At 37.5% G+C, this 15,399-nt stretch overlaps 1 protein-coding gene across 1 annotated transcript; it reads right to left on the bottom strand.

Moving 5' to 3' along the window:
* Positions 1 to 10,836: 10,836 nt before the first annotated feature.
* Positions 10,837 to 11,292, bottom strand: LOC131857814 (uncharacterized). The gene has a single exon (XM_059210542.1). It carries the CDS (start codon positions 11,290 to 11,292, stop codon positions 10,837 to 10,839), a length of 456 nt encoding a protein of 151 aa, XP_059066525.1.
* Between the last annotated feature and the right edge of the window lie 4,107 nt (positions 11,293 to 15,399).

Raw genomic sequence — 15,399 nt, 5'->3', positions numbered from 1 at the left:
GAAGTTTTGCTGCAACAAATTTTTGTCCAACAATTAAAACCCATCTAGTTATTTAATGTAAACCTCTTCTTCAAGTCCTCCATTCAAGAATTTTGACTTAACATCCATATGATATATCTTAAGATTTTTGTAAGTAACAAATGCAAGAAAAATTCTTATAACTTCCATCCTAGCTTCCAGATCAATTTTTTTTTCAAAGTCTATACCTTCAACTTGTGAATAACCTTTAAAAAATAACATTGCCTCATATCTTGTGACTTCCATATTCATTCATCTTGTTCCAGAACACCCAGTTTGTTCCTATCACATTTATGTCCATCGGTCTTGGTACCAAATCCCATGTTCGACTCTTTTCTATCTAATTTAGTTCTTCTTCTATTGAATTCATCCATCTCTCTTTGTAAAGGTCTTTGGCTCCACCTTAGATATTAAAAAAAAAATTACTTGTTCACTCACATTTGCTTGTTCACTGGCATTTTCTAGTCTTCTTCTTGTCTAAACTCATTTGTATTTATCTTTAATAAGTTGATCTTCTAAATGATTCTTCTGCACATACTTTGTAGGTATTTTAGGTACTTACTCAGGTTCTTTCTCCTTTGCATTTGATTTTGCTTTATCTTCCAAAACATCTTTCTCTTATGCAGTAAAGGGAGTAACTTCTATCTCAACCTCAGGTTTCAAAGCAACCTTATTCCATTGTTCACTTTGACAATTATGCTTTCCACAATCCTCTTCAGGCTCATGTTGTATCAATGGTATACTTTTCTCTTTGTAGAGTATCCTAGAAATCTTCTGTCATCAAATCTTGCATCAAACTTTCCCAATTCTTCCTCATCTCTTCTGATGTAGCACTTGCATCCAATTTTTTTGAAATATTTGACCATAGGTGATCTACCATATCATAGCTCATAAGGGGTCTTTGTATTATTCTCTCTCACTTGTACCCTATTAAGAATATAGACAATAATATGTATGACATATCTCCAATACACATTTGGTAGGTTAGCATATTTAAACATAGTTCTAGCCATTTCAACAACAATTCTATTCTTCCTTTCAACAAATCCATTTTGTAATGGAGTCTTAGGCACAAACAATTGTCTCCTAATATCATGTTGTTTACAAAATCTATTTGATGTGAACTCACCACCTCTATCAAACCTTAGACATCCAACCTTAGCTTCTACTTGATTTTAAACCATATATTTGAACATTTTATATCTATCTAGGGCTTATGATTTTTGTTTTAAGAAAGTAACCCATGTAATTGTAGAATACTCATCAATGACCAACATAAAATACCTTTCACAATTTAGTCCTCTTGTCCTTGCAGGTAAAAAATCTTCTTAGGCTTGTCTCTGTCATCTATTCTTTTATTTTTGCCATCTCTTCTATAATAATCTTTTCTCTTGTTATCATGATTAGGTCTCTTATATTTATCTTCCTTCAAAGTACATCTAGCAGCATAATGACCAATTATTCCATTATTAAAACATTTAAAGGGCAACTTACCTTTGTATTTTTTGGAACCTTTCTTTAGTCTTCTCACAAAGTTTGCTTCCTCATCATCTGGATCATTTCTTGTTTCAGGTACATTTTCAATCTTCTTGGTAGCTTTGAATGTAATTTCCTTTTTAACATTGTGTTGATCTCCAAATTTTAATATCTCAAAGGCAAAGACCGATCCATAGAGTTGATCCAAGGTATATATGTATCCATATTATGAATTTCCACAATAGCACACAACTTAGGTCTATAGCACCTAGGCAATGTTCTCATTACTTTTATCACAACCTCATTTTCTTCCATCTTCCACCAATACCTTTGATTGCACTTACTATCTCATTTACTCATCAAACATCACAGAGTCTCAAATTAAAACTTCAGATTCTACATCTTGACATGCTTGATCTTTTGATTTCCTTCATAAGTGTTGCTTAGCTTCTCCCAAACTTCCTTTGCACTCTTGAGGGACATGACCTTCAAGAGCACATAGTCACTCAAACCATTGATAAGTGCATTTTTTGCCTTGCCATTATTTTCATACAATATGATCTCATATAGAGTAGAAGGACCACCATTCTAAGGAGAGTAACCAACCTTAATAGCTTCTCATACTACAAATGGCATAGAGTCCAAATAAGATTCCATCCGCTCCTTCGAAAAGGAATAATTTGAACCATAAAAATTTGGTACTTTGAGACCACTGTCCTACACTATTCTGGACCTTCCTCAAGAAATTAAGATTTTTCATAGAGGAACTTTACTCTAATACCAATTGTTGAACACCATAAGATTGAGAGAAGGGTGAACAGTCTTGAGAAAATCCTTAAACCTTATTCAATCACAAACAAACATCAATTCTCTTTAATCAACTAAGCACCAATGAAAGATGAAAAAAAAACATCAAACACATGAACACCAAATGTTTACATGGAAAAGCCAATATGGGAAAAACCATAGTGAGAATAAAACTCACTATATGAATAACTTAATGCAATGTTTTAGGCACAAGTCCAAGGAAACTCACTGGTCTTGATTTAGACTTGTAGGCAAAGACACACAACCTTAGGGAAAGATACAATGGACTTGCAAGTTGAGATGCGTGATCTCAGGGCAATATATAGATCTACACAAGTTTCCAAAAGGCCTCACTGTCTTTCAATAGATATAGAGGAATGATGAATTGAAATGAACAAGATCTCTTGATCATGAAAATATCCTTAAATCTTTGATTGAAGCAACCGATATCATGGAAAACATAGCTCACACATTCATTGCATATGATCATCAAAGCTCATCACACATTGATATTTGTGCTTCTTCTTCCCACATATACTTCCACAACACTCTCGATCAATAAAAATTACAATTCACACGTCCACACATCTATTTATATCACCTTATTCACCAAAACCCTCAACAAGGGTTGCCATAAACAAAATAAACATAATTTACACAAAGTCAGCCATCATGAGCAATTGCACTAAATGTGGTTCACTCTAAGAGATAAAGAGGACCCAAATACATTACAACATGTCTTCCTAAGTAGATTCCAATGAATCACACACAAAAAGACATCCTCCAAAGTTGGCATCAAATGCAACGTGTAGATAAATAGTAAAACACATTAACCATTCAACCAAAAAATAATATCCAATACTAATTAGTTAATGTGGATCATCATACACCACAGTAAGATGCAGACCAACAATTTAACTCAACCTCAAAAGCATATTCAAAACAAAAGTATGATCCAGATAACATGAACCAACTAAGTCAACCAAAGACCAACACAAATGATAATGTTGAACAACAAAAAAACACAACTTCACTTGCAAAGAAAACCAACAGATGAATTCTAAATAGGAACACTGCATGAATAATATGAGCATGTCCTTCAAGCCACAACACAAGAAACAACATTGTGGAGCAATTCAGAGCATTCTTTGCGCCAATCTTGATAGATAGCCTCACTGCTAGCAAAGTGCAACAACTAACTTCAATACCTAAATTGTTGAGGACCTAAAAACACAATAGTGTAACATCCACAAAACAAAGAAATTATCCATAACTGCAAGCCATCAACTTCAAAAGAAGAGGAATGTGGAACATTCTCCCATAAAACTTTAAATACTCTTTCCTTCATATTTCAGCTTCCATTACTATCACCTTTCAAAAACACCACACATTCACTTGGTATAACCACTAGACACCATAACAACATCTGAACATTCATTTCCAAACCTTCACATGTGTTAGGAAACAACCCACATATATCAAGTTGACATCAATGACAACACTAAAAACACATTGCTAACATAAACAATAGTCAATGCATGCTTGAAACTTTATTTGGCTATATTAAGGATCTTAGCAAAGTTGCAATCATTTTTATCCTATTTTATCTATTGAGGTTGTTTCACTTTTGTGGAAGTGTAGGAACAAAGATTAGTTTCAAGGTAGGTAGAGAATTCTTACCAATTCTTCTTGAAGATTCATATTTCATTTTATTTCAATGTAGGTGACTATTACACTGGAGATCTCCAAGGAGAGGTTCCAAGAGCTAATGGATGTGGGGTGCACCATTGTTAATAGTTCAGATATCAAGTATACTTGACATTGGCCTTACACAAGGAAAGGTGCAATCAAGAATTTTTAAGGAGCTATCTTGAATATAAAAGAAATATAATAATAAGTAGCAAGACATTCTCATGGAGGACCTAGGATTCAAAGATGAATGCAAGGATAGACCAATAGAAAATCATGAATTCATGCTAGAAGTTGTGAAATCTAATGAAGAAATCTCTGTCACTGAACTGCCTATAGGATGGAATGATAATGATACCTACAATTAAAGTTATATATTGTGACAATGACAATGGTTTACTTTTTGTCTTGTCCACGTCTTCTCTTAGCATGATATTGAGTTTGAGTGACAGTGGTATTCAATGATATTTAGTAATAGTAATAGTGGTATCCCTTTTGTCTATATCAAGTGTGATATTCTATGTGCTTTTTGCCAATGATAATGACTATGTTTTCTCTTGTTTTGGTAATGTATACTTAAAATAGAATGGTCTCTAGTGATAGGTATGTGATATAATATGCAATATTGTATTACTCAAGATTATAATAGTTATATTGATTTGAGATGTTTACTTTTGGATTTAGCATCTACTCTGAATTGTGATGCTTTGTTTATTTTGAGTTGAAATAGAATTTATCCTCTATGATTCCTTTTCGTAATATATTGTTAATTCAAAAAATATGTGATGTGTGGAATCTTTAAACGAGTATTAGAAAATTTATCATTCTCCATAAAAAATTATATACATACATTATTAAAGGTTATGTAATATATTTTGCTCCGCATAATTATTGGGTAACATTTTTGTCAACTTGAGAGAACTTACAAAATGAGGGTTTTCATCATAGTATCTGAGACAATATCTCTCAGAAGGTAAGATATGGTCGCTCCTACTTATAAGGGAAGGCTCCCCCTTTGTACTGCAAACTATATCCTATCTGCTAGCTTTACAATTGTTGGATATTGCTGCTGCTAGGATATGTTGTTGTCATTGATGTCAACATATTCCTATGTTTTGGTGTCGCAAAGAAATGTTTTGGTGATCTGGTGATTGCAATGAGTTGATCTGGTTGGTTTATCTATTTTCTATGCTGAATCAACTAGAGATACTTCATTCTTTATTGATTCCATGATGCTATGTGATGATTTGATCGAGTTGTGGATTCTGATATGGACATTTATTTTCAGTGTTCAATGTTGCAGTGTTCTGGTGTTTGATCCGTTGTACTCTAGTATGATCATATCTCTTGTTACAGATTTGGGAGAGTGTTTGGGATGTTCGTGTGTATCTTCATTTTAGATGTGTTGACGGGTGTTTTAACACACTCGCCAACAGTCAAGTAGTTTATGTAAACACTCACCACCTCTCCTGAAAACGTAGTAAGTTTTGGTAAACTAACCACTCCAAGGTCTCTATAGTTAGGTCTCGACGGTGATGGGTAGCTCAATGGTTGATGTTATTGTACCTGTCAAGGGGCATGCTGGTTGAAACAATTTCAAATTACCTACTTTTTTTTGTATTTTCTGATTTGGATTCTCCCAAAAATAAACAACAAAAGATAGACCAGGGGAACAAGGAAATAACAATGAAATCAACACAATATCAACTGAATGATCTACACGGTTAGACTTTCATAACCCAGTATTATCAATATTACTAAATCAACATTCAAATGACGAACTCCAAAAGATATATAAAGTCAGACAACTTCACATACCAATGTAAATGAATATCATCAAACCAATAATAACCCTATCAATTTAATCCTCATTTACCATTTACATGCGCAATATGATTCATAAAATAACAAAGTATCCAAAAGAACTAGTTGCTGATTCAAATAATAGAAGTTACTAGATAACGAAGAACATAACCATGTAGAACACACAAGTAGATCAGGCAATCCACAAGCTTGTTTTTGTATTAAAATTCAAAGAGTATTACAAAATCTATTTGCATCAAAATCTCTAAATTGGACCTCAAATCATCAATTTGCGGATCATTACAATGAATCAAAATCTCTAATTTATAGAGTTTCAAGTCCTAAATTCTAGGAATTAAAAGCTATCCAAACTAAATGCTACAAAAACAAGGAGCTGCAGTTGACATGCAAGTCTCTACCTTAAACTCCAGTGAAACTATCAATTAACTATTACTATGAAACATGCATTCCTAAAATTGGCCATTACAACCATGCAAAATTTTGCCCAAAAACTGAAGTCGGTGTTGTGCAACAGTTGAACTCTCAGCTTTTGTGGTAATAAAAAATATCTTCCAATGTAGTCAAAATTGCATGTGCAACAACTATATGTTCATCCTCTACTCCTTTTATAGCTCTTATAGTTACTAATATAGCATGCAATTGTGTATTCAGGAGGATCAACAACATACGAAATCTAGAACTCAGACTTCTTCAAAATTTGCTTTGCCTGCTCCAGCCTGTCAACCAACTTATCAATCACCCCCTTCGGATGTATACACTGAGAAGTAAAAAATGAGTACTTATCCATTAACCCTGTATTAAACTTGGTTGTAGGTGCAAAGTGATGAGCCACATATTGGTCCCATTGGTCTAACACTACACCTTCCTTTAGGCGACCATCCCTTAAAATGTCATGACCATACGCCCCTATCAACTTCTTTACAAAATTATCATATTTACCTATTGACTTTAAAAGGGGAGAATGTGCCTCCAAAATCTTTGACCTACACTACTCAAGCACTTCTATCTTAAATTATATTAAAAAAATATAAGACTATAAATGTGAGAGTTGAGAAATACAACACCACGGGAGCCCAAATGATCTGTGCAAGCTGAATAACCTGTTACAAGGAGAAGCAAGGAAGCAAATAACAAAAAAAACAATACATAGAAAATATGCTCAAAAAGATGAGAGCTCAATATTCACAAAATGTGTAATGTGATAATCCTTACAATACAATGAAAAGAGATAACCTCTAATAGGTCAAGAAACCCTAAAAAGGAAAACCTAGGCTTGCACATAATAATTAATAAAAGAATTAATTATTATGCACCTAAAGTTAGCTTAAGTGTAAAAGAGATAAAAGGAACTTAAATAATTAAACAAATATTGTTTAATTAATCAAGTGAAGACCCGAATACTCTAACACCCCCCCTTAAGCTAGACTTAGGGAGAAGCTAAAACCTAGAACAACTACTGAAAGCAAGAAAGATGGATCCCGACAACAAGGCCTGATCAGGTACCCAAATACAACCAAATCTCTATGAACTGGAGAAATAGATAAAACCACGTGGGAAAAAAACTCTACTCCAAACAAAGATGGAAAAGAAAGAGAAGGACAGAAAAAGCCTCCAAACAAGAATGTTCCAAAAAGATAGGAACAAGAGAAGATTAGAAGAGTCACTGAAGCATGAAGAACCTGCAAACACTGTCGAAGAATAACTGCTGATATGAAGAACCTCCACTGAAATAGAACATGACCAGGTAGAGAAGACTGTAATCTATATGAGTTCCCTCAAATGACACTACTCGAATCAAAAGGCAAACAAAGGCAAACAACTAAACTCAAAGATACAGATGGCATGAGAAACCAAAGCCTGAAGAGTTGATCAATCGAACCACGAAAATATTAGAACCAATAGGACAAACCTCCCCATAATGCTGAAAAGGGAGAGGGACAAGTACACTGAAAAGAACGACCAAGAAGAACTGCATGATGAAGAACCAAGAACATTGAAGGCACAGAGAAAGTACATAGTGTTGTAGAAGGAACACTCACTTGACACACAACATGAGGTGCATGTCATTGAAGGAACACTCACTGGACAAAGGTAGATGGCAAACAAAATGCAAACATCAACCCCCTCATGGCACTTTATAAGTAGTGCGTGTACAATAAGGGACAAGATGTGCAAGATCCCAAGTAATCAATGCATGATGGCACTTTATCTTATTGCATTTACATAAAATAATCTACAATGATAAGAATACTGGAAACAGAAAGAAGAGCCAAAACTAAGACATCTTACTCAAAGAAGAGATCCCAGGACCTGAAACAACCAAGATATCCACTAGAGTGCTAAAAAGAAAAAATTGAATAAAATATTTCTGGAGTAGAATCTAGAAAGAAAACCCATATGGTTGGAAAGTACATAGAACAAGCTTTCCAACTATATAAAGTTTTTGAAAAACGGAGTTCGGATGCTCATTCTACATTTCCCGGAGTGCAAAAAAGAGACCCCACTTTGACTAGAAAAAACACATTCAAACAACAAAATTGGAAAAAAATTCTAACACCACAAGGTTTGGCTCAGAACCAGCTTTCCGACGCCTATTCGATTTAAAAAAAAACTCTGTTTGCCCAAGTTATGGCAAAAAAACCAACCCCCCCTAAAAGAGGCAAGAGGGAGGTGCAACAGGGGTAGGGCCAGGCGGAGGTGGCTCGTGGGCGGCGCTCTGGTGGCGGACGAGTGGCATAGCGATGGCCAGGTGGAGGTTCCAGTGGGCATGGTGAAGGGTGGTGGCAGGAAGGGTGTCGATAGCGGCATAGAGCATCGACGGCAGCGGGGACCGGAGAGCAGACGTCGACGGGGGGTCGGGGAAGCGCAGGCAGTGCAGGGGGCCGACAGGGAGAGCAGGGTGGGGGCCGACGGGGCTGCAGGGAGGAAGTCACGGGAGCAGTGCTAGTGAGAGGAGGCCGCAGGGACAGGAGGGCAGGTGGTGGTCGGTGGCAGGGGTCGACGGGCGGGGCGCCGACAGGGGGCCCATTATGACAGCGGCGGTAGGGCCTTCGACCTGTCACTTTTTGATTTGTTTTTTAAACAAAAAATCTCTCTCCAATTTTAAATGATTTTTTATTTTTTTTAATTTTGTTGATCAAAAAATCATTCGGCCTGCAAGCCATAAAAAGGCACTCTTTTTTTTTGAATTTTTTTCTCGAATTGCGTGCCAGGGCCGTACGACTTGGTACTGGAGAAAAATACTCCCAGAGGCTCAGGAGCCAAAAATGGTCAATTTTTAAATGACTAAAGGGGTTTTTGGGCCTTCTAAACACAATGGTGAGGTCTGTTTAGGCCCAAAGTGCTCAGAAAAAAAGGCCTATCCCTAGGGGCATTAAAAAACTACCTGAAACTCCAGATCTGCTTCCAATGCAAAAATTCTCAAAACAAGAACATATAGCTACAGATCTGAGGCTTTGATACCATGTGAGAGTTGAGAAATACAATACTACAGGAGCCCAAATGATCTCTACAAGTTGAATAACCCGTTACAAGGAGAAGCAAGGAAGCAAATAAGAGAAAAACCAATACACATAAAATATGCTAAAAAATTTGAGAGCTCAATATTCACAAAATGTGTAATGTGATAATCCTTACAATACAATGAAAAGAGATAACCTCTAATAGGTCAAGAAACCCTAAAAAGGAAAACCTAGGCTTGCACATAATAATTAATAAAATAATTAATTATTATGCACCTAAAGTTAGCTTAAGTGTAAAAGAGATAAAGGGAACTTAAATAATTAAACAAATATTGTTTAATTAATAAGGTAAAGACCCGAATACTCTAACAATAAACTATCAAAATCATCACCTCCCAAAAAATCCTCATTTCTACACACTTCTTCCCCAAGGCCAATATTTTATTCAAGTTTCTACACTGCTTGGTGAAGTCTCTAATTCTCACTTCCTAATTTGCTGAAGAGTGTCTTATTGCTTTCTCTGTTTTAGGGACTTTTTCATAAATTCCGATTGTATGTTGTAGAAACAATCTTACCTTTGAGAGATTATCCTTTTCCCATGATTTTGTAGTGATTGCTACTTTTCTTATTACAATTAAGGCTCTCACATCACCTTCTCAGAGTGATAATGTGGATGGAAGTGAGTCATCGACCCTTGAATTAAAAGGCTTTGTCATTTCCATGAGCAACTGTTTATATTGTTCTAACTGTGCCTTTACCTACAACTAGGAGTTATGCTCCTTCTCCATCCCGCTTCTAACTGTGCTAGTAGAAAATTCGAGAGTATCAAGCTCCCCCAAATTTGTCTTCTTCCCAAGCCTAACCTGTGATACTTGGTATGTAGCCTTCCCCTTCAGCCTCCACAGGGGATGTCATGTCGGTGATTACTTCACCAGAGCCAATTCTAGATAAATGGTGAATTGTTTTGGCCTTATTTGCTTTCTTCGACTCCTCCGTAATAGCTTGCTGCAGTGAGAGTTTGGGTAGCACCACCCTTTGCTTCTTATTGAAAGTGAAGGTTAACCATTGTGGTGTTCCTTCATCCATGTCTCCTCCTTGGGTGGTTATTTGCATCGTCACTCTCCTAGCTTCTTGTGACAGTTCCTCCTCTTGTTGCTGCTCTTGTTATGCATCCTGTGTATTGGGGGGAGTTTGGGTCTCTTTTTGTAGGAGGCATTGACATGGCGAGCTATTATTGTGAGAGCATTTGTTGAGCCAAGTTTGCTTGTAGAATGTTATCAACATCAAGTTGTTGCTAGTATTCTTCCAATCTCCCACTCACTTGCTCGTTAAAATCTTTTGCCAACTCTTGACCTTGTTACTTTGTTTCTCCACCTACGATGTCTTTCAACAAGTTTTCCACATCTCATGGAGTTAAAACAAGTATTTCTTCATGCTCTTCATCTTGTGCTTGTCCCATTTCCCCCTCTTCACCTCATTGTTGCTCTTGTAGACTCTGATCATTTAAGTCCATGGGGGTTACCTGTGTAAGTTCTAAAACCTTTTGTAGGACGGTCCTTCTTCATTTCTTTGCACTAGAAGGAGTCATTCTTTTCCTCTTCTTGGGCTCTATCTTCTTTAGTGCTAGCTCAACCTCCTCTTGGTATGAGTCTGACTCCACATTATGAATAATTACTATCTCCATTATGGGAGTCATTACAGGTGCAAGCATATATGAAACAACATAAGGTGGGGTGACCGTTGTTGTAACCAAAGGTGGAGGTATTGTTGTTACAACCGGTGCAATAGATGCAGTTGATGTGGTGGTAGGAGTTGTTGTTGTAGAAGTAGTGTCAATGGTAGTAGGAGTGGTGGTAGTGGCACTGGAGGGTTGAGCTGCCGGAGCAGGCTGCTCTGTCATAGCTGCAACACCTTCAATAGCAGGCTTGACAAGATGAATTTCTTCTTGTGGTGTGGCCCCTAGGCCAACAATAATCCCCAAACTCTCCTGTTTTGCCAAGTATTCAACTTCTTTCATTTTCTCATTCAACTTTTACCTCAATTATTTTGTGGTGTAAATAGTTTCAACTTCTTCCTCCGGGTCTATAGATGTATTCTTCCTCAACTCTGACCGTGTTCTCCTTGTATATTCCTTGTGTATTCTTGATTGAGGATTGTCAGTCGAGATATTCTTTTGTTTCCCTTTGGAGGCAGCGGGTTTAATTATGAGACTTAACCATTTCTCAATTCTATCTATTACCAGCTGAGAGATGGTATCAATATCTACAACTTCTTGCTGCGACCATCTGATTTGGGGGAGCGACCTTTTATCTATTCTTGTTTCTTTATACATAGGATCCAACAAAATACCATCATCATGTAGCTATTTAGGTAGGTTGGTCTCAATACCAAAATCCCTTATTTGAGGAACAATAAGGTGATGATAGTATTTCTCCCTTGCCTCAAAGCTATTCTGGAGATTGACCCAAAAATCCTCCAGGGCACGCTGATGTCCTTCATACACTTTAGGCATCAATCCTTTTAATTTATTGTATGGATCATAAAATTACCTAGCATAATTGAAAGACTTCAATTGTAGTTCTTGCAATTCTTGCTCTGCAACCTTGGCCACATGAATATTTGGACATGGAAAGAATGATAAACTTAGGGGGAAATCTTCACTTGTAACCCCCATCTTATGCCTTGAAGACAACAAGTTCTGCAAATGTACCATTTGTCTTGCATATTCTAGCAAAATTATCTTATATGTACAATACCCGGGCAACAAAAATGGTTCTCCAGTGAACCCACTCACTCTCAAATAGGTAGACTGGGAGTTCTGTATGAACCAACACCCCCACTTCTTAAGTAACGCCATAACTTCCTTGCTTAGCCTGAATCGAGTGTCACTTGTTAGTCTTATAATAACAGGAAACAAAAATGCATCATTTATTTTCTTATAATGCAGTCGTGACTCTTTTAGTGGCAACTGGGTGTAGTACTCTCACACTACATTTTGTCCTTCTTCTCCCAATGTGCCCTCAGTCTGCAGCCCTGGGAATTGACCGGATCTGGCTGCCACCCAGACATTATATGATGTAAAGAAAAACTTATTCGTGTTGTGCACCTCCTCCAACCGGTCCCTTTTATTATCTGACAAAATTTGGGCCCAGTCGTAATATTGTCGCTCGTCTAAAATTGTTAGCATGAATGTGAATATCCATGGTTGGAAGTATCGGCAGATAGGTTTTCCAAAGGCTTTGCTAAGCATTATTATCAGGTCTCTTTGTGGTTCCTTAAAATCCTACCTCAGAATCTCATCTGCCTTTAAGCCTATTTTCCTTTCTTCCTCGAGCCATTCTTCGTTCATTCTCTTTTTACATTGGCTCACATTTTGGTTCCATTCCCTTTCTCCATCTTCCACTCCATCAACTAGTACTTCCTTTTTGGTGGGAATCTGGAAGACTAGGGCTAACATATCTGGAGATAAATCAATAACTGGTTTTCCATCTGCGTCGACACATTGCCTAGTGTCAGGATTATAGAACTGTGCAATTTGCATTATAAATTTAGGGGCCTACATAGATTGTGGGAGCATAGTTGCCTCCACCAGACCGGATCTCTTAATTCTCCTATATTTTGCATTTAACCCTGGTTTCTCCAATTGTTTCTCTATATCTTGGAGCTCTATGTGCTCGATTTCTGTGTCTATTACCCACTGGATGACATCTTCCAGGTTGGAAGCATATGTTTGCCCTTGATATTGGTACTTCATTGTGATCGACAACTTCTCAATATCTTTCACTTTTCGGGAAGATTTTGTTAACACTACTTACCCTGCAAAACAAACCAAACAAACATCAAAAACTACTCAAAGAAACAACACTACAAAAGAATCTCACTTCGGGACTCTGAGATCTCGATGTCCCGAGTTGAGAAAACAAAACAAAAGGGGACCACTTCGGGAACTCGGGAACCTGGGTTTCCAAAGTGGTCAAACAGCCAAGAGGACTGGCAAATTTGGAACCTCGGGAATCCGAGATACCGAAATCACCAAAAACACAAAAAGGGAATGACTTCGGGAACTCGAGAACCTGGGTTTCCGAAGTGGTCAAACTATCGACTAGGAAAACAAATAGGGGGACTTCAGAGTCCTGAAGTTTTGGGGGGAACCTAAAATGCAACGCGGAACTTCGGAGAACCGAAGTCCTGACACACTACAAAGACAAAGCAGAAAAAAGGTTCGGGACCCCGGGACAATGGGGTTTCGAACCGAATAGACAGGCAAAAGAGAAACCAATTTGGGAACTCAGGAACCTAAATTTATGAATTGGTTTAAACAACGACCCAAAACCAACAAAACCATCATTTCGGAAACTTAGGAACCCAAGTTTCTGAATTGGTGGAAAAACCCGAGTTTCCAAAGTTGGGGAAAAGAAAATAAACAAGGAAAGAAAGAGACTATCATTTCGGGGACTCGAGAACCTCAGTTTTCAAAATGATAAGACAACAAGAAAACCCCTAATCCGGAATCTCGGGAACCTGAGTTTCCGAGGTTAGGGAAAAACATAAAAAAACAAGAAAAACAAGCAAGACAAGCAAAAACAAGAAATCTAAACTAAACCAAAAAAAATCTATCCTAAGATGTAGAAAAATCCGCACGAAGGAGCTGAGAAGACCACCTACCTGGCATGAAAAATGAAGAAGGTGCTAGATCAAGCACGCGAGAGTCCGAGATTGCGAGGTCAGAGCTCTGGATTCACAAGAGTGAGTGCACAAATGAGCTCCAAAATGACCTCCAGTCCTATTTATACCCTAATCCAACACTGCAATAAATGCACTTTGAGAACTTGGGAACCCAGGTTTTCGAAGTGGCATAACAGGCGACGAGCTTGAAACCCCGGGAAATCGGGTTTCCAAAGAACAAACTAGATGAACAACCCGGGAGTTTGGGAATAAGGACTTCCGAGGAAAAAACCAAAAGGCCAACAAACACTTCGGGAACCCGGAGTTTCGAAGTAATGCTTTGAACCAAAAAAAAGAGAACCTGAGAGTTAGGGAACCCGAACTTCCGAACTTACGAATAGAAAAATGACTCAGAATATCGAAGACCTGAACCTCCAAGTCAAGACAAACAAACAAGAACATAAACGAACTTGGGAACCCGGGGACCTAGACTCCCGGACAAAGAAAAGGAAACAAGCAAAATCCCACACCGGGAACTCAAAAACCCAAACTCCTGAGGTGACCAAAGAAAAAGCCAAAAAGTAAAGGGAAAAGTAACAGAAAAAGACAAAAAGGGGAACCCGTATTTTCATGGGAATGAAAATGATGGGATTAGATATGCAAGGCATAACAAGATGGTTCGTGATTTGATGCTTCGCAAGTTATGTTTCTTGTCAGAGGTGTTGTTGTTAAGTGTTCTTGAGTGTTAGCATGTTGATTGATGAAGATTTGATTAAGTGGTGTTGGTGTAGCTATTGCAGATGGTTCTAACATGCTTGTTGGTGTTTCCTAATCATGTCCTATTTGTTTTGATGGTCTGCACTGATCATTGTGTGAGTTATTGAAGATCTTATTGGTCTGGTGATATTCTTCATGTTAAGCAGTATTTCTTGTGGTGTAACGTGTTGCGGTTGATCTTGGCAAGATTTTCAGTGATGGTGTGTGTTTGAGGAGTTGATTTAGGTCCATGCTATGTTATCTATGAAATTGTATTGGTCCGTTTGTTGATTTATGTATCGTGTGATGTAATTTTGTAATTAGGCATTGAGGGTTTGGCCGACCTTGTAGTCAAGGTTGATGATTTGTATAAATGGGTATAATATTCATGTAATTTGGGTGTTGCTGTTGAGTCTGGATTATCAGAGAGTAGTGTATGTGTGAATAAGTGAATTCATCTTTCGGTGGTGTATTGAGCAGTGTGATTTGCAGGACCAGAACTATCATCAAGCATTAGCAGATGCTATTTTTGCAGTTCATATTTCTCGGATTGTAGTTCAAATATCTTTGTAAGGTAGTGAACCTTCCCTGAGGGTTGTAGCCTTCCGGGTCATTGTAATTTGAGCAGTGTGCCTGAATGCACATGCATTCCCCATTGTAATATTTACACATACTACTACAGAGTATCATTTCATTGTGGGTA

Source organism: Cryptomeria japonica, chromosome 8, assembly GCF_030272615.1.
Source record: "Cryptomeria japonica chromosome 8, Sugi_1.0, whole genome shotgun sequence".
NCBI classification, from domain to species: Eukaryota; Viridiplantae; Streptophyta; class Pinopsida; order Cupressales; family Cupressaceae; genus Cryptomeria; species Cryptomeria japonica.
This window is presented reverse-complemented; position numbering and strand designations above follow the sequence as displayed.